We start from the raw sequence: 25,645 nt of genomic DNA on the forward strand, positions 1-25,645 counted from the left end.
TCTTATTTGTTCATATGGGCTCAATTCAAAAGGTGAAGCTTTCGGTAAAGAGGAAGGGCTAAGGCCCATATTAATGGACAGGCCTTCCGTGGGCCAGGCCACTATATGCAGATGGGCTAAAAGCTCCCTACTATAGTACTAGTAGTTAGGAAAAAGTACACCGAATGTCCCTTAACTTGTCATCGAGTTACAAAATCATCCACCAACCACAAAACCAGATATATGATACCCCTCAACTACAAAACCGTTTATTTTAGGTCCTTTGGTGGTTTTGGCCTTGGTTTGTCCAACGTGACGGCTAACTCAGCGTGGACCCATGTGGGCCCCAGAAGTCAGAGTGTCCACGTCATCGCCCTCCCTCTTTCCCCTCTTCTCTCCCTTCCTCCTCTCTCTTTCTCACTCTTCTCATCTGGGATTCTGCAGGGCGGACGGCGAGTGGAGAGGAGGCCGCGGGTGAGGCGGGAGAGCAGGAGGGCGTTGGCGGCCGGCGACGTGCGACGCGGCGGTGGCAGCGACGCAGGAGAAGGGGAGACGGCAGTTGCAGGGGCCGCAGGTGCAGAGGAGGGCGTCGGCGGCCAACGACAGGCGACCCGACCGCGGCGGTGGCGGCGGCGATGCAGGAGAAGGGGAGGAGGTGACTGCCGCCATGGCCTCGCCCTCCTCGACGAGTTCCCCTAGAGAAGGGAGAAAAAAGAAGGGAGATCCCAATTCCCAAACCACCATTCCTCTCAAGTCTCAACCATGGCCTCCCTCCTCCGCCGCCACCCCAACCCGCTCCCCGCCGCCGGCGTCCCCGCCCACCTCATCCGCCGCTTCTCCACGCTCCCCGACGTCGATCACCCGCCGCTGCCCACCTCGACCCCTACCCCCCGCCTCCACGTGCTCCTCCATCCTCGACCTCCAGCTCACCGTCCGCGGCGAGGCCAACCTAGCCCGCACCCACTCCCTCGTTGCCACCGCGCTCTCCCGCCCCGACGACTACCCGCGCCTCCACGGCTCCCGCCCGCTCTTCTCCCTCGCTGCGTCCCGTCTCCAGCGCCTCCGCCGACTAGACCTCGCCGCCTCGCTCCTCTGCGCCCTCCTCGACTCCGCCCGGCGTCCCCCGGTCTTCTCGCCCGCGCCATCTCCCTCTTCTCGAGCCCCGACAACACCCTCCGCGCGTTCTCCGACTCCACGCCCGCTGCCCGCTCCAACGTCTCCTCTCCGTGCTCCTCTCCGCGCTCTTCGGTGCTAGCCGTGTCGACGACGTCGAGTCCACCCTCGCCTCCGCGGAGTCCTCCTTCGGCGTCGTCCCCGGCCGCGTCTCCTACAACGTGCTCGGACGAGTGAGAACAGCAAGAGAGACGGAAGAAAGAAGGGAGAGGAGAGGGGAAAGAAAGGTGACATGGACACCCTGACATGTGGGGCCCACATGGGTCCACGCTGACTCAGCCGCCACGTCGGATAAAACCAGGGTCAAAACCATCGAAGAACCTAAAGTGAACGGTTTTGTAAGTTGACGGATATTATATATCTGGTTTTGCGGTTAGGAAATGATTTCGTAACTCGATGACAAGTTGATGGACCTTTGGTGTTCTTTTTCCTAGTAGTTATTGAGGTAGGTAAGCTTGTTTTGACATTGAGTTATGTCTCTCTTAATTAACCTATTGACAGGGAGTAGTAAAAAGCAGAGGAGCAGCTTGAAACAACTCACCCTCGGGGTGAAAATATGTAATACAAACTAGAAATATACCGTTGAATTATGAAATGGGCGCCTAATATTTGTCCGCGTTATCGAGAATAAAAATTTTACTCGTAATTCAACCATGAGCAAAAAATTGTCTGGGAGTAAAATTTTACTCTCGATGATGTGTATAAATCTCAGGTGTTCATTTTTAGATCTAAAGGTAGTTTACATATTTTCACTACATATGTGTTTTCTACAAAATATTTTTCCAACAAACACCGTATCCATTTTGCAGTATATATAGGTGTGCTGTACGTGGAGCACTGCACCGGTTGATCCGTGGCGATCCCGGCGACCATACAATACATGATTTGTCTGCAAACACAAAGCTCAAACAGATGGAAGTTGTTAGACAAAGCTAACCATTCCTCGTAGCTAGTTCAGATCAGTGAAACCAATGCTGAATCATCGGATAAAGGAGAATTTGAATTTTTATTTGCAAAACAACAGTGGTTGCTCAGGCCTGACAGAGATGTGTTTTCTAGGGCGATGATCGAGTTGCATGTCGGACACTTACAGACAGGCAGACAGAGTATCTTCATCTTATATATTAGCACCTTGATTGCTGTGTGCTTAATCGTGCTGAAATGAGTACCCTCGATCACGTATGTTTCAGATTTCAAGTTAATTCAGAGTAGGTTTAGGCGTTTAGCTGATGAGCTAATTAAGCTACTAACATTGTGGGTTTGTACCTACAATTCATTTGCATTTCCACCTAACAAGTGATTGTCAAATCAAGCGTGTGCCGGCCTGTGACTGCCCAACTTGATTTCTAGACCATCCACCTTGCTGAATGCTGATCATTTATTTGGCACGTACTGTAGTATTCAGGCTTTGAAAGGGGATACAAACAACAACAGTGTTAGGTACTAGTCCACCAATAGTCAAACAAAACAGCGGCCTTTTCTCTACAGTCTAGCTAGTAGTCTACACAACCATATCCATACATCAAAGTGGGTTCTACAGCAATTAATCAGATCACACCCTAAAATTAACTCTCTAATAAGAGAGAATGCAAAACCAGATTTAAAGCACGAATAAATTGTTTGTGGAACTGGTAGATCAAGAATTAATCCCTTTCTGAAGATTCTATATGCAGTTAAACATTCAGATATCAACATGCCCGTGTCAGGAACAATGACATCCTTAAGCATATCTAGTCCCAAGAATCTCTGAAAAAAAAAACTTAATACGTTTGCAATCGCATCAGAAAACCGTTGAATAATTCAGGCGCATATGCATATTGATCATGGAAGAGATCGAATTGAATTAGCAGCAGCAAGAGGTGTGTGGTCATGGCTGCTGGCTGGTGCAATTGGTGGCGCCACAGTCGCAGGTGTGGGGGGAGAAGGCGCAGACGCCGAAGGGCTTGCCGGGGATGTTGCAGTCGATGGCGTAGCAGCACCGGGTGTCCACGCAGCTGCTCGCGTTCGACGACGCGCAGCACCGGCAGCCCATGCACAGCTCGAACGGCTCGTACGCCGCCGCCTCCGTGCCGATCGCCGCCGGCCGGTACATCAACCTCTTCACCGGCACGTCGTACTTCATCACCATCTTCTTGTCTGGTCCTGCATGCATGAAAATCAATTAATGGAATCCGATCGACTTTTGGAAGGATCACCAAGATGCATGATGAAGCAGGTGAAGATGAAGGTGTGTACGTACCTTGGGCGGCCTGGAGGAAGGAGGAGCTGAAGATGAGGAAGACGACCATGGCGAGGCCGGTGAGAGAGATGGAGACATGAGGATCTTTTGCCATGGTCAATTACTTTGTCTCTCTGGAAAGAATGGAAGAACACTGAGATGCAATGCAAAGGGGGAAACGGTTGGGTTTTGGGTCAGATATACTACTACTAATGAATAGTACTATTGTTTGGCAATAAGGCAACTCGACGCCTCAAGTCAATTTCACTCGTATTTATATAATCTGCAAGGCAACGCACCTACACATGACATGGCTAATTGATAGCTCCAATTCCCCTTGAAAAAAAACTGCACACAATTTTACTAATATGCTTAAATAACTAGTTAATTGCATGGATGCATGATGGTTGCAAATTAATCAACTCGGAAATGAAAAATGTGACCTGCCAAGCAGCTTGGCAACAAAGCTGCTTGCTGCTTTCCTGCTTGCTTCCTTTTCAGCTAACAAGATATTGCTACTGCATACATGTGTCAACTAGCTAGCGGTGTGGCTGTTCACCATCGAAAACTAAAAAAAGAATCGCGGATGATCGATGAGATGACCAGTCGGAAATTTCTGGAACTCTGTATGCGGAAACTAGATTCTTGTTCTGAAATTTCACACCATTAAAGCAGAGAGAATATGCATGGGCCGGGGAAGAAGAGGATTAAAAAGCATCAGCGTTTCATAAAGTTAATTAGCAGTTGACAGATGAAGCAACCGTTATGCGTGCCAGTTAATGAGAGCGATTGATGTTCCTTTGTGTCAATACCAAAGGGGAATATCTTTCTTTAGGTAGAGATACGTCATTTGCTGGCTCTCTAAAGTTGCATATATCAGATATCACCAGCAAACAAATATGGTTTGCAATGCAACCTTGGTCCTTGTCGCATCTGATCTTTGTATTTTTCGCTCTTCTGATTATTTTCTTTTATGAACTTAGTTTAATTCATTCTTTGTCCTCCAAATTAATTTGTGTGCACAGCCGATTCTAGTTTAATTCATTCTTTGTTCTCCAAATTAATTTGTGTGCCCAACCGATTCTCGCCAACTCTCTAGCAGTAACTAGATAATTAACCAAGTCACATCCTATAGAGATTTTCCTGTATGTTGGAACTTGGAAGGATACGGTTTTAATTGTTTTGTGACGAAAAACCTTGCTTGTCAACAATGGAACAGTGCACTTGATGATTTTTCTTGAAAATGATTGCTCACTGATTTTCATGCATCTTTTAGTTATGACATGATAATGCACCAACATTCCTGTCCAGTCAGGCAGTCAGTGCACCAACAATTTGTGACACTTGTTTGATTAATGAGTGGTTCTTCCTTTCCAACTTCCTTCCAAGGACGACACACTTTCAGATTCATTAATTATTGTCCTTGCAGAAAAAGCTATAACAGACACCTTTCATTTGCTAATTGAAATGCTTATCCCTGCTCTCTCTCAAAAATAAAAACATTGAAATGCTTATCTGGCTTGATCCACGTCACACACAATCTTTTGCCTTAATTCTAAAACCATCTCCTAATCACTCCTTCGACGCAAGTGCGAGTGATGATGGTGATGATGACCATGGCTCAAGGGCACCATGTGAATTACAGTACAATAAGAGTGTATGTATTTTTGTGACTGAAAATGACTACCACTGTTGTCTATATATGCTTATTACTACTCTTTACTGCAGCATTATACTAACAGACAGGTGGCCATACGCTTAACAATTTTTTGCCTTAATTCTAAAACCATCTCTGAATCTACTTCAGACAGTATATACATGGTTATAGACTCAGAAAAATAACTGCTAATTAATTTGGTTTAAAATATGGTTAATTAGACTGAAGTTTTCAGTTGAAAGATTAAGCGGAATCTATGGTTACTGTATTTTAGCACTCTGAAGTGCTGTTTGTTATCAGTGTCCCGACTGATGAGACCAAACATTTATCATAGTGCTGCATCAAAGTCGGCATCTTTAGAATTAGGAATGGAGTAACATGGTGGATGACAGATGACAAGACAATGAGGGCTCCTTGTTAATTACAAAAGCAAAAAAAGAGAAAAGATAATGACTGGTTCTGTATACAATAAAAGAACAGAAAGACAATGAGTGAAACAGAGTGTTGACGTGGGAAAACACAACACCTGGAGTGCAAAACTGACGCAGCCTTGAATACGAGAAACACTGATAACATCATGATAAGGTATATAGGACCAAATTATACAATGATTCACAGCAGCAATACAGATGACCACTACGTCAGGAAAACAAACACACCATAACACCAGCAATTTAATATCAGAAAGTAAAGCTCAACAAAAAATGCACAAAGAAAGTAGGCAATTCATGGAACAAGATACAGATGACAGACAACGTTTCAGTAGCATAGCAACCATCGTTGCACTCTTAGTTCAGCCTTTCATTTCTGGGGTTAAACCTTGCCGGTTTTGGCAGGGCAAAACACAGTCAACAACACATAAGACCACTGAAAATTAGAGGGCCTTACAAGCACCACCATGCAGAGCAAATTTACAGGTTGAAAACTGGGGGAGAAAGCCAAAAAAAAAAAAGAAAAAAGATAAAACCCAAAAGCACACAGCGCAGGTGTGCACACTCACGCACCATCAACGGTTTAGACTTGCAATGTACAACTGAACCTATTCCAGGAGCAACTGAAACAGCACACTCTCATCTCACCCTGCATGCTGGGACAGCAGGGGAGCACTTGGGGTTCGGAAGCGCCCTACAGTGGACTCTGTTCGTCATTAGTCTGCGGTTTACTCTGTAGCTCGGAAGGCCACTGCCAAGAACAGATTGAACAGCTCCATCACTTCCACCACTGCCCTGCAATGGTTCAAGAGTCTCAACGACGTCGCTCATAAGAGGCCTCGCCTTTGGGTTTTGGCTCAAGCAGTAGTATGCTAGGCTGCAGGCTTTGTGGGCAGCTCTAACTGAATACTGTCCCTCCAGTTTTGGGTCAATGATTTGGAGAAGCCTCCTCTTGTCGTTCAGCTTCGGGAGGGCCCAGTCAACCAAGCTATGCTCCCTGCTGGGCCGTGACTTGTCGATGGACTTACGCCCAGTCAAGAGTTCAAGAAGGACAACACCAAAGCTGTAGACATCACTTCTAGCAGTCAAGTGACCTGCCCAATAGGTATATATACATCAGATGAAATTGCAAGGGCAAAACAGAAACTGCATACTTGCATATCACTTAGTAAACTTTCTGGTCACATTTTGATGAAGGGTAATAACGCTATTCAGAAAAAAAAAATGAAGAAAACTTAAAAAAGATAAAATGAGGAGAGTACCAGTCATCACATATTCAGGGGCAGCATAACCATATGTTCCCATCACCCGAGTTGATACATGGGTTTGATCGCCTTCTGGGCCAGCTTTTGCCAGACCAAAGTCAGAGAGTTTAGCAGTATAATCCTGTGTAAGTGCAAATAAAAGATAAATGCTATTATGAAAAATATTTACATATTCCCAACAGATGCATAGAAGAGAAAGGAAAAAAAACAAGATATTGGCAAGAAATGCTACTCAACTGAGTCCAGCAGAATATTTGATGTCTTGAAATCCCTGTAGATAATTGGCCTTTCAGCATTGTGGAGGCAAGCTAACCCTTTGGCAGCTCCTAATGCAATCGACATCCTAGTAGCCCACGATAGTGGAGTAGCTGTCCCTGAGAAGAAAAATGAAAAGCACAGACAATGTCAGGAAATTTCCTACTCTCGAATACAATTTCACCACAATGTACAAGAAAAAAAATATAGTTGAGCATAATCTTTAGTCAGCCTAATATTCAGTGTTGGGCCTATTTGGCATATAATTTACTTAACCTACAAATGAATTGATGAAATACCGTGCCAACATTTCAAATCATACATGCCAGTATTCAATAGTATTCATATATTTTGGAAGAAAAAATACAGAAGATATTTAGCAGATAAGTATGGGTAGCTCGCATACTCTATGCATGGTAGTTAACTATCACGAATGATTCTATTAAGTATACCAACAAAGAAAATCATTCAGATGGTTAACTGGACACTTTGGGCAATCTTGTTAAAAACACGTCAATAAGGTTTTCCAAGAATGATAAATATGAAGAGGGCCTAAACTTACTGAGGGTCTAGCAGCGAACAGTTAAATCGGTTGTTCAGTCAAAAAGCTCTGGACAATTTGGAATCCTTGTGAACAGCAAGTCGAAATGAAATCCTACCATACCAGGTTCTAGAGCGCTGATCATTTGCTCATATCAACGATATTTAATAGAACAACGTTGCAACTCTATTATCCACAATATGGTCAACTTCAGCTATGGTGCTTGATTGCATTATAGAGAGAAACATATATATTTAAAAAGTGTGATCACAGAAACTATTCAGCCATGATATCATTCATGAAGTGATGAAAAGGAGTTGGATTCTTACTTCGGAATAAGTGGTTTTCTAGACTTCCTCGAAACATGAACTCGTACACAAGCAGCCTGTGGTCATCTTCGCAGCAATACCCAATCAACTTGACTAAATTTGGATGTCTTAGCTGCCCAAGGAACCTAACCTCAGTCTGACAAAGAAACAAAAGATGAGTTACTTCTTGATAATTCTTCTAACATAACGACAAGAATGAAAAGGTAATGAATTTCCAAGTTAATAATATGCCCGAAAACTGCCAAAATTGCTTAGTCAAATTCAATATATCATGTTTCGTTTATGGACATGTTGCTTATTCTCCTTTAAAAAAGAAATAGAATTTCACCTATTCCGAGCATGTGTAGATACACTGTTCTATTTGTAGCATGTGTAGATACACTGTTCTGTTTGTAAACATTCAAGAAATATGCTATTTAACAGTATGACTCAGTCTACATGCATTCGGCCAATGAAATTAATACTTTAGCCTTCATCAACCTATCAAGTGTGCACATTTTTCTTCATGATACAAGCCCAATGAATCATTCTAACTATGACTTGTAGCTTCTTGAGAAATTTTCTATTCCAAAAAGGGAACAAACTAAGAAACATGAAAGCAGAATTTTGCATGGTATATTTATTTGCTAGCGTACTTGTTAACTTGAGTATAACTAAATGCTGCATGTGCCATTGTTGATTTGTTGTGAAATACATAGTTAGCATCAACAAATATTTTTCCATAATTTACATAATTAAGATATATCATGTTCTTGTACGAGTAATTGTTAATGTTCCGCGTATCCATGTACATAACGGACATCAGCAACCATAGTGAATATTGAACAAGTTGGCAACTCACAAGCCATTCTCTGTGTCCTTGATGTCCATCTTTGTTGAGCACCTTGACTGCAACAGGTAGTGACTTCAGACCAACCCTGACATTCTCATCTATGTAGCCCTTGTAAACAGTCCCAAACCCTCCTTCACCAAGAACGTAGTCAGCACGGAAGCTCCTTGTGATAGTCTCGAGTTCAAACAATGTGAAGTCAATCACATCATTGTATATGGAGATGTTCTTGGCATCTTCAATTTTCCTAGGTGTTGAAGGATCACTCATATCTGATGAGATGCGGGTGTGCTTCCTCTCTGCAACAGCATTCTTGACAGGATGTTGTAACAAATGGAGCTGCTGAACTGAGAAGATGACATTTCAACAATAAGAAAGAAAAAATAGTTAAGGTATAAACGAATTAAGGTTACCAGAAATTCTCGTACAAACAAAATAAAAGGCAAGCTTTTTTTTTCATATTGAATTTTCAGCATTCACAGAGATGGATGGATGAAAGAGAGCTAATCCTGCTGAAATACGTTTAGGGAAGCTATAATCACAAACTAACAAGAGAACTACTGGAAACGAGCGTTGGCGATTCCTAGCAATTATAATATGGTATTCTACCTAAAAATACTGTAAAAAAGTACATACATGGGCAAGTTGATTACAGAAAGAGGTAAACAGGACCAGGAGACCAGATCTACTGCAGAGTTGCATGCAATAAAAAAAGGGCTCCAAATTGCTTAAACAATGCAGCAAACTGCAAGAAGTGATTATGTTTTTCCAACTTGCAGGATCATAACTCTATTTTCTGTTAAACTGAAAGTCAACAGTGCCTCAGTGAAGCAGAGAGCACAGAAATTGCAGCACTATTGGGGGAAGTGCCTGTAAATTGTCCCGATGAACATAATGAAGCAGAATTTCTGATACAGCAACCAAGAAGATAAGGATATGCAGCAGAGAAGAAATCACAGAGCAACCACACCAGAAAGATTAAGGGGATGAGGGCTTCCCCGCAAAAAAAGGAAAAAAAAAGATGTTGAGCAAATGTAGACTGTAAACCAAAATCCCAGAATCCCCATATGCAACAAACAGAAAAACAATGTTGAACATTCATATGCAACAAACAGAAAAACAATGTTGAAGATTTGGAGCAAATGTTGATATCAGATTTTAATCAAACCTAAACCGGAGAGTACCAAAATGCCGATTTGGAATAGCCCTAACAAGAATGAACATTTGCAACCAAAACACCCATCCAAAGGTCCCAATAACATAAGTCATCATATATAGCAAAAAGGAAAGACAGTGCTTTTGTCAATTCCCCACTGAACCCACCAACCTAGAGTCCTAGAGATCAGGGGAACCCAGAAATAACCACCAAGATCAATTTTTTTTGATGAAATTCAGATCATCCAACCCGAGATCCCATCCCAACAACCAGCATCCCAAGAAAACAATCACCGGGAAATCCCCCAAGAAATCAAATCCGAGGAAGCGAAGAATACCTTGGGCGTGCGCCGCAACGACGGCATTCTCCTCTCGCGTCCCGCAGTTGCCCATCTATCTACTTCTCCTCCTGATGTTCTTGATGGTGGTGGGTCTGTCTCTATCTCTTGTAGTGGAGGCCCAAGCTCTCATTCTTGGGCGGGGGCGGGGTGGGGGCAGGCGATGCCTATGCCATGCGCCGCCGGTAGAGGCGATGCTGCGTGCTCTTCATCCTCCAGTGGCCTGTGGGGGGGCAGCGGAAACGAAGCTTGCTTTGGTTTGGTTTGGTGTTGGTTTGCTTTGCTGTGTGCGCGTGGAAGTGGGATGGACGGTGGTGGGAGAGCGAGAGGGGGGCAGCAACCGTTAACTGGAGGAGGAAGAGAAGAAAAGGCTGTGCTGGTGTGCGTGAGATTGACAGACAGAGACAGAGATAGATGGGAGCAAGAGACTCTGCTCTCTGCTGCTGTTTGGTGTGGGTCTCCTTTAAAAAGCACTGCCATTTCACTACACTATGGATTGGTTGGTTAATCACCTTTTAATACTAACCACATATTAACAAGTTTAATAACCCATAACGGAATTGCTAAATGGCTGTCGAATGATTTTTTGAGCTCAAAATCATGCAGATTACTAACCATGGGATTTGCTCTGCGATTCGTGCTCCGGCGACCTTAGCTCTTCTCCTCCAACTCCGGCGACACCTTCTCCAACTCCGGCGACCCCGACAACAACCATGGAATTAGGGTTTAGGGTCCCGGGTTGGGATGGGGGTGAGAGGGGGGTTGGGGGGAGGTGGAAGAGGGGGGATCGCCGGGCTTAGAGGGATGGCCGTGGGAGGCGGCGGCCCGGCGGTGGGCGGTGGACATGGGCGGGCGGCGAGGTGCCGGTGGCGGCGCCGAAGCCGCGGGGATGGAGGAGGGCGGTGGGCCGGCGTCGGCGGCGGGGGCAAACGGCTAGGAGACGGCGGATCTGGCGGCTAGTGGTTAGGAGGCGGTGGCTAGTGGTAGCGGATCCGGCGGCGGGAAGCCGCCGGAGACGGGGAAGACGGCGGGGCGGGGGCACTCGCGTCGTCTGTTGGGGAAGAGAGGGGGTAGGGGGTAGGGGAGAAGGCCGGCCGGGGGAGGGGAGGAAGGGGGCTCGCCGGTGCCGTTGACCCCTTCTGGCCAGCCGGCGAGTCCGGGCAGTGGCACGTGGGGCGGCGGCGGAGGCAGCCCGCATGTGAGAGAGATGCGGCAGCAGCCTGGAATGACGAGGGGAGGGAGAGGGGTTAGGGTTAGAACTGCAGCACGAATCTTAAAGCGATCCAACGGTCTAGAATTCGCATGATTTGTGAGGTGTTTTTCTGTCAAATGCCATCTAGACAGCCCCCATAACATAATCATCTACTTCCTCCGTCCTAAAATATAAGGGATTTTAAATGGATGTGATATATCCTATCTAGATTCATGATCATATATCACATCATCTAAAATCTCTTATATTTTAATACGGAGGGGGTATTAGCTTAAAAAATTAACCCATGTCATCTATAGAATATTTACCTATAGATACATATTACACCACTAATGCATACCTCACATTTTTATCCCACATAGGTTATTGGAACTCATGGTGCAGCTGGCTATAAATTTGTAGTCTGTTTTTTCTCTCTCCTCCACGTAAGTATAAATATGATGTGGCAATATGTAGAGCTCGCTTACATCATCTTATTGTACTCGCTTTGATAAACACTCTCATGGTAATATTTGTGTTTTGCAAAATGAAAAATACATTATTCCCAACTTCTAATATATTTTTACTCTAACGGTCTGTTTAGTTCCCAAATAAAATTTTCACGCTATCACCTCGAATGTTTAAACACATGCATGGAGTATTAAATGTAAAAAAAACTAATTACACAGTTCGCCAGGAAATTGTGAGATAAATCTTTTAAGCCTAATTGCGCCATGATTTGATAATATGTTGCTATAGTAAACATTTGCTAATGTTAGATTAATTAGGCTTAATAAATTTGTCTCGCAGTTTCCTAGTGGAATATGTAATTTGTTTGTTATTAGACTACGTTTAATACTTCAAATGTGTGTCCATATATCCGATGTGATATGTAGGGGTAATTTTTTTTCCCAACTAAACAGGCCCTAACTTTGATTTATTTGAAATTCCTCTGTTCCTAGATAAAGTCTCACTCCACGTAGCATAAATCATAGAACAACCTACCTACGTAATAATTGAGTTGATGGATTTATTTGGAAACCAGTACCATATATGTACTACAAAAGTACGAACCATGAGCAATGGGATCCACCACCTCCCAAAGATTCCTCTTGTTGGGATAATTTCCATTCACAAGTGAAGTAACATAACTTATGGATTTGATGAAACCAAATTAAAGGGAAATTGTGTTTATTTTTTCTGCAAAAAAAGAGAGAGAGAATCATTGGAGCTGGCGCTGTTTTTTTTAGTAAATTTCACAAAACTACAGGTGCTTTGTTTAAATTATTCCAAAACTACAGATTTAAGGTGATGTATCACAGAACTACAGATTTAACAATAAATTTATCACAAAACTATAGGTTTAAGACTAAGTATCGCAAAACTACATATTTAATAATAAAATTATCACAAAACTACAGATTTTAGGGCTTAAATCCTTAGTACTAATGTTATGTTGGACATATAATTGTTCAAGTAATGTGATTAAATTATCAATAAACCTGTAGTTTTGTGATAACTTTGTTACTAAATATGTAGTTTTGTGATATTACATCTTAAATCTATAGTTTTGTGATAAATTTAGCATTAAACCTGTAGTTTTGTGATAAATTGATCAAAATACCTGTAGTTTTATGAAATTTACTCTCTTTTTTTTTGCCTGTGGAAACTTTTATTATTCTAGAAGATTAGTTGCACTGTTGTTATTGTCACATTTCTTGATATGCAAGCTCTGTAGGGATGAACACCAAAAGCTTTATTGTTATCACCATCACAATTTTTTTCAATTCTTTTTGGTACAACAAAATCGGATCATGACTTGGGAGGATGTTTCTTTTCCATGTTTCCCCTTTTAGTGATACAATACTGTTTGGCCATGATATAAGCCATGCATGCATGATAGTACAGCCACTTATTTCTTGTCTCAGCAGAAATAGGAAATATGGTAAGCTCAAAATGAAATCTTATTAAAATGTTATACTAGATTTCTAAGATAGAGAGAGACAATTGTAGTAAATCCATTTAAACTAAGAGGAACTGTATATCAACAAGCTTTTCTTGTTCTCATTTATCCCTTGAACAAAACTACAAACTTTTCTGCTTCTACTACCAACAAAGTACATTGTCTAATCTTACACAAATAAGAGAATATAAAATAAGGCTCCTTGGATCAAAAGATTTTTGAAGGAATTTTATTGGAAAAGAATCCTATGAAAAACTTGCCAACAAAAGGAATGCCTTAGAAATAGCCAAAATCAGGATTAGTAACATGAGGTTCAACCTCATGAAAATATTTGTGTCTATCTGTATCCCTCTCTTGTGCTCCATCCAAATGACTACTCGTGTAACTTTTCCGTGCTTTATCATTCATAAGATGTGAAGTGCTAAGACATTCTACTCCTGTATTTTTTTTATTCCCTGTTTTGAGAATCCTATGTTCTAAAATGTGCCATAAGAGCATGCTGCCTATCTTTGCACACACAAAAATCTTATCAAAATAACAATAAAAAAAGAACAAGTTGGCATGAAAATGGGAGATTGAGGAAATGTGCTTCATGCTAGCTTGTAGAAGGAGCATTATAAGAGGAAGGACCACAGACAGAAAAAGATAAGATGGTGGGCATCGGCTAATATCTGTCCATGCAAATATGCAATGCATGTCCAGCAGCATGTGCACACAACCATATCACACGGGTGTGTAGCTGCAGGCCGAGCCTACCACCAAACACCAGCAGCAGGCAGCAGCAACTGGGGACTGATCAAGCTAAGGTGGTGTTTGGATCCAGGGACTTAACTTTAGTCCTTGTCTTTAGACACTAATTTAGAGTATTAAATATAGACTACTTACAAAACTAATTACATAAATGAAAGCTAATTCACGAGACAATTTTTTTAAGCCTAATTAATCCATAATTGGAGAATGTTTACTGTAGCATCACATAGGCTAATCATGGATTAGTTAGGCTCAATAGATTCGTCTCGCGAATTAGTCCAAGATTATAGATGGGTTTTATTAATAGTCTACGTTTAATATTTATAATTAATATTCAAACATCCGATGTGATAGGGACTCAAAAGTTTTAGTCCCATCTAAACAGGGCCTAAGCCAAGTGGTTGCAGGCTGCAATATATATCATCTTCATTTTCTTCTCTTTCTTTTGGCCATCAACTGCACTCCACAACCACAAGTGGCTGCAGGCTGCAATATCATCTTATTTTTCTTCTCTTTCTTTTGGCCATCAACTGCACTCCACGATCACAAGAGGGGGAGAGGAGCAAAGGCAACAAGACGAGCATGCAGTGCAGCAGAGAGAGCTGCATGGATGCATGTGAGAGCATGTACAATAGCAGGCTATAAGCCAGCTATAAACATATTTTAAAGAGATAAAAGAAGAGAGAAGAGAAGTAGGCTACAAATTTGTAGCCAGCTGTAGCACGGACTCTAAGACGTAATTTATGTATGACAAGTAAGATCAAGTATTAATAGTATAATAAGCAACTATTATATGAATTAGCTATTACATTGGTTATAGATGATTTGGAGCTAGTAGTTGACTATACTATTAAACTTGCTCTAAGAAGGAAAGGAGATACTATCAGGCAGGAGATCTTCTACCTTGGAATTAGCAAAAGCTACCCAACACCACCTGCATTCTTATCACAAGTTAAAGCTGCTATACTGCATATGCAATTGCAGGGACACTCCCTCTCCGATGAAATGAACAAATCAACTTGTGTAGTTAAACATTGCTGTCATGTGCCTGAGCCTTTAAAGTAGTTAAGCTTGTAAATGGCACTCGTGTAGATCAGATCATCAGGGCCAGGGTCTGTCTGAAACTAGAGATTCTTTAATTGCACACAGGAATCTTAGAAAAATTTCGAAGGAATCCGGCAAATTCTTGCGTTTTAAAGGAGTCCAATTGAACTCTTATGAAGTGGATCTCCTTATGTACTAACTGGGTTCTTATGTTTCGTTTTTGCTCAGCATTTAGTCATGGCACAAGATCACACCATGAATAAACTTTAGCACCAAAACTGTCACTACGTTTTAGTTCATGGCCTTTACCTGTCAGGCTTAAAATACAGTAGTAATCTAGAGCAAAAGGTTAAGCTGGCCATACGAGACAAAAGAAATAAAAAAGATGGCCGAGTAGAGCATCTCCAACTGTCTCTCCAAATCCAACTCTCCAAATATTTATTTGGCTAACTCTCCATCTAATTTGGCAAGTCAAACTCGTTGTTTACTCCAACAGCCTCTCCATTCACCCTCTCTATTCTAACTCTATGACAGTGGGACCCACGTGTCAGCCTCTACAACCCTTCTTTTTCTTCCTCATACTTCTCCATTTTCTCTCCATTTTCCTCACGATCCTCTTTATCCTCTCTGGTGGACAACGCGGGGCGATGGCGACGACGGATCCTCGCCGGCCTCATCCTCCTCGACAGTTGCTGGAGGAGGAGACGGCGAGCTTCCAGTCGTCGGAGTAGCGGGATCCGGAGGAGGCGCGCAGCGGCAGCGGGCGGCAGTGGCCACGCGCGGCGAGGCACCGCCCCGTTCGCTCCGCTCGCTGCGCTGACCAGTCGAGGTGGCCGCTGCCGGTCTCCGCTCTGCTCGCCAAGGTACCATCTCGCTGGCGGCAATGAAGCCGAGGCGCTCCTTCTTGACCTCTATAAAATCTCCAAGCGAATCAGATCACCGACCAGCCATTCCCATATCCTCCTCCGATTCGAAACCCTCGTCTCTCTCTCTGTGTGTGTGTGTGCCGGATTCCATGGTGACAGCAGGGAGCAGCCGAGGAGGAAGGGCGGGAGGGGCCGGAATGCACTAACGGCGGTGCTGGACAACGACGCCAACATCTCCGCCGGGAAGGCCGACGGCGACGGTGAGCTCAGGCAGAAGATGCAAGATAGCGACGGCGCGCCTCCTTCCCCATGGTGGCGGCATGCACAAGCAGAGGGAGGAAGGGCGGCCGCGGCGTCGGCGATATGCAAAGGGAGGGAGGGGCGGCAGGGCAGGGATGGTGCGGCTAGTGGGGAGAGAGGAGAAAAAGTTGGTGGGGCCCACGGATGGCCAGTGGCTAATGGTGGCCAAAGGCTGGCTAAGTTTGGCTAGCTCGAGCCCATGCTTGGCCATGGCTATCTTTTGTCAAGTGGGATAGCCATTCTACTGGAGTGTGGCTATCTACTGGAGTGTATTTTTGCTCAAAGTAGCTAAAATTTAGTTTGGAGAGTGGAATGGAGAGGCTGTTGGAGTTGCTCTAAAGAAATGGCTGGAGCACAGTGACAGTTGAGGAGAACATGCGAGGGCTCCGAGCAATGATCATTTGCTTACACATCATCCATAATTTTTCTTTCCTAAGATAGAGATCATTTTTTCTTACCCTAGGATAGTGATCTATTTTTCTCAGTAGCTATATGTGCTTGGAAATGCAGAGGAGTTGATTGAACGAGGAACGCCAAAGGCAAGATTCATCTGTATCTTTGTTAAACCTAGTAATGGAGCCAATGACATTGTTGAGTATGGATGTACAACGGATAGCATTTTTCGGTGGTTGGCCACTTTTTTACAGCATACATACCATAGGCAGCACTCGGGCAGTGCAACCGTCAGTGGCAGAGCTCAAGTTACAGCCCGATCTGCTCAGGAGTTGGCTCTGCAGTTGGTTAAACCCCATAATTCAAACTAATAAAAATTTACTACTGTCAGCCGAACTAGCTAGCATAGCATATTTTAGTTGTCACTACTATAAGAAACAAATATATCCTCTTTAACATTCAGACATTCAGATTTGCTATTTTTTCATAAACTTTTCTACAATACAATTGTATACAAATCGAGTTGCATTTTAGAAACCGTATCAATGTAAAAGCGTCACTTGTGATTGAAGGGAGTGATTTTAGGCTTTTCTACTATAAAAAAAAAGGAACCAGTAGTTACCTCATGATTAAACATGTGGGCATCCATCTCTCAAGCCGATCAGACAGATTGTCAGCGATTATTGTAGATAAATCATCCCTAGATGCATGCATTATGCATAGCTAGTTAGCTACATGTCGACACAGCTAATTAACCAGTCTGATCGATCCACGCCCCAAAAAAAAAAAACTCTTCGCTGGAGGCTTTTAGGCCCTCCAATTTTGTGAGTTATGAGGTGCATGCTTAGCCACAGGACAAACTAAAGCTGACCTGCATTTTATTTTATATTTGTTCAGTTCAGTTGTGCATGCATGCAAAGAGGGATCCTTTGATGGCCTGATCAGCAGTAAATTGTTTATAAACATGGTTAGTAAACAAAAAATCATTATAAACAAAATGAGATTTTTTTTTGAGTGAAGAATATAGGTATACGATAATATATAATACATTCCACAACAGAAAATGAATCACACGATCTGCCGCATGCGGCTCGCATGCTTAACAAACTGTGGTCGTCATCGTAAGCTCACCACATGTGGCTCGCATGCTTAACTAACGGCATAATTAAATCACTTGATGATGACGCATATCGGTGTTCACTATATATACTATCTACTGGTAAGTATATCTTTAATATACAGTTTATCTTTTATTTTCACCAATTTCAAGATGATAGGGTAAACAACATTGAAAAAATCTTGTCCGCAATAGCATAGCTCTATTTCGCCCTTGCATTGGGGTACTGCTCTTCTAGATGGTGGTGGCGAATTCACGCCCACAACCAGAGAATTGGTGAGTGACGCAAGAGAAAAGCCACTTATACACCAGTCGACGACAGCGGCGCATAATGCCTCCTCCCGGAATCTTAATCCAACACCAATGTCGATTGCGGCGGCTATAATTAACTTTGATATGTTATCAGCCGCTATAAGGCCCTACAGCGGCTGATAGCATATCGAAGTTAATTAAAGTCGCCGCAATCGGCATTGGTGTTGGATTAAGATTCCGAGAGGAGGCATTATGCGCCGCTATCGTCGACTGGTGTATAAGTGGCTTTTCTCTTGCGTCACTCACCAATTCTCTGGTTGTGGGCGTGAATTCGCCACCACCATCTAGAAGAGCAGTACCCCAATGCAAGGGCGAAATAGAGCTATGCTATTGCGGACAAGATTTTTTTCAATGTTGTTTACCCTATCATCTTGAAATTGGTGAAAATAAAAGATAAACTGTATATTAAAGATATACTTACCAGTAGATAGTATATATAGCGAACACCGATATACGTCGTCATCAAGTGATCTAATTATGCCGTTAGTTATTTAAGCATGCGAGCCACATGTGGTGGGCTTATGATGGCAACCATAGTGAATATTGAACAAGTTGGCAACTCACGAGCCATCCTCTGTGTCCTTGATGTCCATCTTTGTTGAGCACCTTGACTGCAACAGGTAGTGACTTCAGACCAACCCTGACATTCTCATCTATGTAGCCCTTGTAAACAGTCACAAACCCTCCTTCACCAAGAAGGTAGTCAGCACGGAAGCTTTTTGTGATGGTCTCAAGTTCAAACAATAAGTCAATCACATCGTTGTATATGGAGATGTTCTTGGCATCTTCAACTTCAATTTTCCTAGGTGTTGAAGGATCACTCATATCTGATGAGATGCGGGTGTGCTTCCTCTCTGCAACAGCATTCTTGACAGGATGTTGTAGCAAGTGGAGCTGCTGAACTGAGAAGATGGCATTTCAACAACAAAAAAGAAAAAAATAGTCAAGGTAAAAACGAATTAAGGTTACCATAAATTCTTATACATAAGATAAAAAGCATGTTTTTTTTTTCTTCATATTGAATTTTCAGCATTCACGGAGATGGTTGGATGAAAGAGAGCTAATCATGTTGAAATACGTTTAGGAAAGCTATAATCACAAACTAACAAGAGAACTATTGGAAACGAGCGTTGGCGATTCCTAGCAATTATAAAATGGTATTCTACCTAAAAATACTGTAAAAAAGTACATACATGGGCAAGTTGATTAGGTCATGCACAATGTAGAAATAAGGAGGGTCTTAAGCCCCTTGAGAAGCATTTATACATTGTGGAGGTGATCCTTCTAGGAGGCTTTTGGATGAGCCGTCCTTATGGCTAAGGACCGGCCACAAGGATTAAAAAAAATTAGTTCTCTCTCCGGTTCTGTTGATTGCCGCCATGGAAACGAAACAAAGAGGAAGAAGGCCCGGGGAGGGGAAGTATTGAGCAGTCGAGCAGCTGTGTGGAGTTGTGCTGCAAGCCCTACCGCCGCCGGATTTCGCCCGCAGGCCCCACCGCCACAACCGGAGATCTGTCGCCGAAGCCAACCGCGAGCGCCACAGACGCCGTCCGAGAGGGCCGCTGCGGATCCGCGAGCGCGAGCTCCACCGGCGCCGTACACGAGCGCCTCCTTGGATCCGCTCCCGTGAATGCCGCCGCCGCCGCCGCCGCCACCATCGCGGATCCGCTCGTGACTTGCCACCTTCGTCGTCCGCGAGCGCTGCGCCGACGCATCCTCCTCCGATGAGCGCCTCCACGGCTGTTGGATCCGCGGGCCACCAGCCGCGAGCACCACCGCCATCACGGATCCACGAGCGTGAGCTGCCGGCGGCGTCGTCATCGGTGGCCGGTGGGTGAGGAGAAGCCGAAAGGATGGGGAAATTTTGGGTGGCTGCCGGCTAGAGAGAGAATAGGGTGGTTGGGATGGTAAGGTACTTTATTAAAATGTGGGGCCCACCTTAGAGCATCCTCATCATTTCATCTAAATTTGAACCTCCATATTCCTATTTATATTTAGATGGTCATCTAAAAATATTCCTCCTCCATATATTTACCTACTCCAACAAATCATCCATATCACATTATTCTATATTTTACTAATATTTTTAACAACCCAGTACCCATATATTTCTATCAATCTTTTTTAAGAGCTATATATTTCAATTTAACTGTATAGTTACCACTTTGAGAATACAGTTTTAATCCTCTGTTTAGAAACACACGAGAGACGAGACACCGCCAGGGAACAGACCTTATCCTCTGCTAGGAAAAAAAAGAATGAAAAACAAAACTGCTAGATATGCATCGCTCCTCGTTGATTCCAACCGAGAGGCGAAAGGCAGACGGTGCGAGCGGAGCGGGTGATGCGGCGGGACGACAGGGCAGGGCGGCGCGAGTAGAGTCACGATGGAGCAGCGATACAGCTTGGCTGGCCCGACGGCGAAGCGATACGCGGGTGGCGGCGTAGCGCAGGTCGCGGTCGGCGCGGACGGCGGGGCACTGTGAGCGGCGGCGCAGCGCGGGTCGCAGTCTGCGAGGATGGCGGGGCCTCCACTCCGGCGATCTTCACCGCCCGATCCGGTATGCACATCCTCTCTCTCTCTCTCTTCCCTGTTGCCCACGAGTCCGGATGGTGGCGCGAGTCGTGGAAACTGGGCAGTTGAGGGATGGAGTGAGCAGAGAGAAATACCAAATTTGGCTGGACAGGACTCGGTTTAAAGGATATCCAAAAGGAGCATGATTTTTCACTTCCATACACTAAACAAAAGATGGGTGGCCGAGGCCGGATAGAAGATCTGCTGGGCATACTCTTAATACCCCTTCCTCTCATATACTCCAACTTGCAATATGCTCAGTGGGACCCACCTCGTGCCCACCATAATGCCTACTCCCTCGTTCCAAAAAGACAAAAGACGTATCTACTGTTTAACCGTCCATTTTATATAAAATATAAGTCCGTTTTATATAAAATATTTTTATGATTAGTATTTTTATTATTGTTATATGATAAAACATGAATAATATTTTATGTCTGACTTATTTTTAAATTTTTTTCATATTTTTTTAAATAAAACAGACGGACAAACTTTTTTTTTAGAGAAAGTTATTTTTTACCCGGCCTCTATATCCAACCGGATATATACTGCCATTGAAATAGGGAATTTAGCCCCGCAAACAACCCAATCTGAAATTCGCTCCATAGGAGATTTGAACTCAAGATCTTGGGTACTCAGGTCACTATAACTCAGGATGGTCAAACGTTAGATACGAAAATTCAGGAATTGAGTTTTTTTTTTTTTTTACCGAGGGAGTGCTGGTTGTGATCACAGTTGCATGCAATAAAAAAGGGCTCTAAATTTGCTTAAACAATGCAGCAAACCGCAAGAAGTGATTATGTTTTTCCAACTTGCAGGATCATAACTCTATTTTCTGTTAAACTGAAAGTCGACAGTGCCTCAGTGGAGCAAAGAGCACAGAAATTGCAGCACTATTGAGGGAAGTGCCTGTAAATTGTCCCGATGAACACGATGAAGCAGAAATCCCCAATGAACCCACCAACCAAGAGATCAGGGGAACCCAGAAATAACCACCAAGATCAATTTTTTTTTGATGAAATTCAGATCATCCAACCCGAGATCCCATCCCAACAACCAGCATCCCAAAAAAAAACAATCACCACCCCGAATCGGGAAATCCCCAAAAATCAATCCAATAAAAAGGAGGAAGTGTAGAATACCTTGGGCGTGCGCCGCGACGACGGCATTCTCCTCTCGCGTCCCGCAGTTGCCCATCTATCTCCTCCTCCTCCTGGTGTTTTTTTATGGTGGTGGTGATGGTGGGTCTGTCTCTCTCTCTCTTATAGTGGAGGAACGCGGCTGCTTTCGGGAGGGAGGGTTGGGCTTCACTCATGGCACGCAAAACGGAGGACTATTTAGCGCGTGATGAAACGGAGTGCTATTTAGCGTGTGATTAATTAAGTATTAAATAATTTTTTTAAAAAAATAAATTAATATAATTTTGTAAACAACTTTTGCATAGAAACTTAAAAAAAAACATATTGTTTAGTAGTTTGAAAAGCACGCGAAAATCAAAAACATTGCCGAATACAGCCTAACCGTTAACTGGAGGAGGAGGAGAAGAAAAGGCTGTGCTGCAACAAACTAACAAACTGCATAACAAACTGTGATCATATGGACTCGCATGCATAATAAACTGTGGTCGGCATCATAAGGTCACCACATGCGGCTCGCATGCTTAACAAACTGCGGTCACCATCATAAGCTCACCAAATATGTCTTGCATGCTTAACAAACTAACAGCATAATTAGATCACTTGATGACAACACATATCATTTTTCGCTATATATACTATCGATTGTAAGTATATCTTAAATATATAGTTTATTTTTTTTATTTTCACCAATTTTAAGATGATAGAGTGGGCGGATATTGGAAAAATCTAATCCGCAATAACACCGCTCTATATTTACCCTTGCATTGGGGTACTGCTCTTTTAGGCGGTGGTGGCGAATCTCACGTCCACAACTAGAGAATTGGTGAGTGACGGAGCCCGAGTTACCGCCCAACCTACTCGGAAGTTGGCTCAACAGTTAGGCTGTGTTTATTTCACGCTAAAATTGAAAGTTTGGTTGAAATTAGAATGATGTGACGGAAAGGTTGGAAGTTTTTGTGTGTAGAAAAGTTTTGATGTGATGAAAAAGTTAAAAGTTTGAAGAAAAACTTTGAAACTAAACATGGCCTTAGTTAAACTCTATGATTTAACCAAATAAAAATTTAGTACTACTGTAACCGAACTAGCATAGCATATTTATTTTAGTTGTCACTGCCTATAAGGAACACATATATCTGCTTCAACATTCAGATATGCTATTTTTTCATAAACTTTTCTACAATACAATTGTATGCAAATCAAATTGCATTTTAGAAACCGTATCGATGTAAAAGCGTCACTTGTGATTGAAGGGAGTGATTTTAAGTTTTCTACTCCTATAAAAAGGGAACCAGTAGTTACCTCATGATTAAGCATGTGGGAATCCATCTCTCAAGCCGATCAGACAGATTGTCAGCGATTATTGTAGATGAATCATCCCTAGATGCATGCATAGCTACATGTCAACATGTAATGAGAAGGGTCATGATACGTGTGAAGTGATTGGACGGTAGCGGCTACGTGTACCTCCTTGTGATGGATTAGTAGCGACAAGTACGTGATTAGGCCTGCAAGTGCGTGTCTGCACATGGTTGTAAGTTTTGAGAGTTCTTGGGATATGTTAATTAGTGAAGTAATTAACTGATGTGATATCATAATTAACTAGTCTGATCGATCCACGCCAAAAAGCTCTTCGCTGGAGGCTTTTAGGCCCTCCAATGTTGTGAGTCATGAGGTGCATGCTTAGACCATTCCCAACCCAAACACACTATATATAGTTTCCATAAATTTTACATCATAAAAAAACTGTACTAGACACTACTCTTCCAATGCAAACACCACTATTTTATATTTAAATTTAATGCTACTTATTTCACATGATGTCTTGGATATTGTGTAGAAACCATGTCTCATGCAAGACATGATTTTCTTTTCTTTCCTCATTTATTCACTTACCATATCATTTTTCATCCTAGGTGGCAGCTTATTTGATGTTATGGACATCATCATAGTTATTGGGTTGGAAATGGCCTTAGCCATAGAACAAACTAAAGCTGACATGCATTTTATTTTATTTTTTTTCAGTCGTCAGATGCGGTCTCATTGGATTATGCAGCAGCTCGATCTCTTCACCTTGCCCCACAGGATCGCATTCGCATGGCGACACCATCAAAACACTTGCACATTTCTTCATTTTCTCTTTTCATGTCACGCTCTACCTCAAGTTCAAGTTTCAACTCCACTCCATATACAGTTCAGTATTCCAAAATTCCAATTCATCACAGGGGCAAGCTACATTCTCAGCTAATCAGCTTGGAACATAGTAGAAAAATTCATATGAAAACAGACTGGATCTCATCTCTAGCAGTAACCGCAAAGGATAAAACCTCAACTTTGTACATCTGGGGCTAGAAAGTGCATGCCTCCACCAAGAAAAAAAAATGAAATGGTGTACCAAACAGAAACAGACACTCGAGTCCATCAAGTCACGCGTGTTCATAACACGTAGTACTGTTCTATTTACCATAGCTCTGCAGGTCCATTCACATGTGAGCAAGATGGAGTGATAAACACACAAAAGCTACTAGACAGGTGTCACAGTCCAAAATCAAAGCCAAGCCAACATATATTGGCAGGCAAATCAAGTGATCAGCGGCCAGAAGAAACAGTGTAAGTTGCTTAGAGCGGGTACAGTAATAGGCTATAAGCCAGCTATAAATATATTTTAAAGAGATAAAATAGAAGAGAAAAGAACAGCGGGCTACAGATTTGTAGCCAGCTGCAGCACGGACTCCAAGACACAGTGTGTGTATGACAGGTGGGACCATGTATTAATAGTATAGTAAGCAATTATTGTATAAATCAACTATTAGATTGGTTATAGATGAATTAGAGCTAGTAGTGGACTATACTATACCATTGAACTTAGCTCTTACAGGAGAGCAGGCACAGGCTGGCCCGGAGCCTCGTGCCCCGGCTGCTCATCAGTGTGCTACTGTTTGGAGATCACAGGTAGCGCATCCCTTTCCATGGCGATTTGCGTGTCCCACACTGAACCAGCAGACTGCGACCATTTGGCAGCCTGCTACTGCTTGCAACCATTTTGTCAATGTCCAGTGATTCACACATCAATGTGTATCATAATAAAGATCCCAACTGTCACCAACCCAGCCTTGAAAAAACATCCAGATTCTAGACAAAGTTGCTGTCACCGACCCACACAAATATCAGTTTGATAATGTTCAGTACCAGATCATAACAGAAGTGTACCAATATATATGAGAAAAGGACTCATAAGATCAAGATGATGCCACATATAATTGGCAACTCCGAAATAAAGCATCAGGAATAGTTAATCAAGCTTAACATTCAAACTCTACAACAATCCTGAACAAAAAATCTACCCATCTCAAAATAACACAGCTTGTATTGGCAGCCACAAAGCCCCATATACAGGGAAATAGGGTCTCCAGTATCACCCAAGTCAGCACCATCATCAAGGTTGCATCTGAAGTTTCCTAAGCTATATCAGCAACAGGAGATAGTAACCACAAGACTGTAAAATTGTGGATCATCTACCCGCTGCATTTGTGCCAGAAGGTTGTGATATAAACTTCTGGGCAATAGCATTAATGCAAGACCTGTTCCTAAGTTACTCTCCATTGACAAAGCTTTTACTGTCGTAGTACTCGTTCCGTTTCTGCAAAAGCAACGCCACAGACTAAGGTGGTGTTTAGATCCAGGGACTTAACTTCCCTGTCTTTAGACACTAATTTAGAGTATTAAATATAGACTACTTACAAAACTAATTACATAAATAAAAGCTAATTCACGAGACAAATTTTTTAAGCCTAATTAATCTATAATTAGAGAATGTTTACTGTAGC

The 25,645-nt window shown here is 42.9% G+C and overlaps 2 protein-coding genes and 2 long non-coding RNA genes across 7 annotated transcripts; 1 reads left to right on the plus strand and 3 right to left on the minus strand.

The window, feature by feature from the left end:
* Window positions 1-2,786: 2,786 nt before the first annotated feature.
* On the minus strand, window positions 2,787-4,043 carry LOC4349632 (uncharacterized). 3 transcript variants are annotated; one of them, XM_066305168.1, is made up of 4 exons: window positions 3,814-4,041; window positions 3,670-3,718; window positions 3,392-3,504; window positions 2,787-3,294 (listed from the first exon to the last, which is right to left on the minus strand). In XM_066305168.1, the coding sequence occupies exons 3-4, from the start codon at window positions 3,483-3,485 to the stop codon at window positions 3,020-3,022; spliced, it is 369 nt and encodes a 122-aa protein (XP_066161265.1). In that variant the 5' UTR covers window positions 3,486-3,504; window positions 3,670-3,718; window positions 3,814-4,041; the 3' UTR covers window positions 2,787-3,019. The 3 variants fall into 3 exon arrangements, with proteins under 3 accessions (XP_066161265.1, XP_015617084.1, XP_015617082.1); XM_015761598.3 differs by lacking the exon at window positions 3,670-3,718 and having other exon boundaries at window positions 3,814-4,043; XM_015761596.3 differs by lacking the exons at window positions 3,670-3,718; window positions 3,814-4,041 and having other exon boundaries at window positions 3,392-3,617.
* Window positions 4,044-5,790: 1,747 nt separating this feature from the next.
* Window positions 5,791-21,916, minus strand: LOC4349633 (probable serine/threonine-protein kinase PBL8). Of its 2 annotated transcripts, none has more exons than XM_015761595.3 (6): window positions 21,825-21,916; window positions 8,690-9,024; window positions 7,849-7,984; window positions 6,961-7,097; window positions 6,721-6,844; window positions 5,791-6,552 (listed from the first exon to the last, which is right to left on the minus strand). In XM_015761595.3, the coding sequence occupies exons 1-6, from the start codon at window positions 21,877-21,879 to the stop codon at window positions 6,098-6,100; spliced, it is 1,242 nt and encodes a 413-aa protein (XP_015617081.1). In that variant the 5' UTR covers window positions 21,880-21,916; the 3' UTR covers window positions 5,791-6,097. The 2 variants fall into 2 exon arrangements, with proteins under 2 accessions (XP_015617081.1, XP_015617080.1); XM_015761594.3 differs by lacking the exon at window positions 21,825-21,916 and adding an exon at window positions 10,171-10,508.
* Window positions 15,717-16,891, plus strand: LOC136353878 (uncharacterized). The gene is made up of 2 exons (XR_010737381.1): window positions 15,717-15,982; window positions 16,796-16,891. It is a non-coding gene; the product is annotated as an uncharacterized lncRNA (long non-coding RNA).
* Window positions 16,824-17,397, minus strand: LOC136353877 (uncharacterized). The gene is made up of 2 exons (XR_010737380.1): window positions 17,301-17,397; window positions 16,824-17,016 (listed from the first exon to the last, which is right to left on the minus strand). It is a non-coding gene; the product is annotated as an uncharacterized lncRNA (long non-coding RNA).
* Window positions 21,917-25,645: the final 3,729 nt, after the last annotated feature.

Source organism: Oryza sativa, chromosome 11, assembly GCF_034140825.1.
Source record: "Oryza sativa Japonica Group chromosome 11, ASM3414082v1".
Taxonomy (NCBI): domain Eukaryota; kingdom Viridiplantae; phylum Streptophyta; class Magnoliopsida; order Poales; family Poaceae; genus Oryza; species Oryza sativa.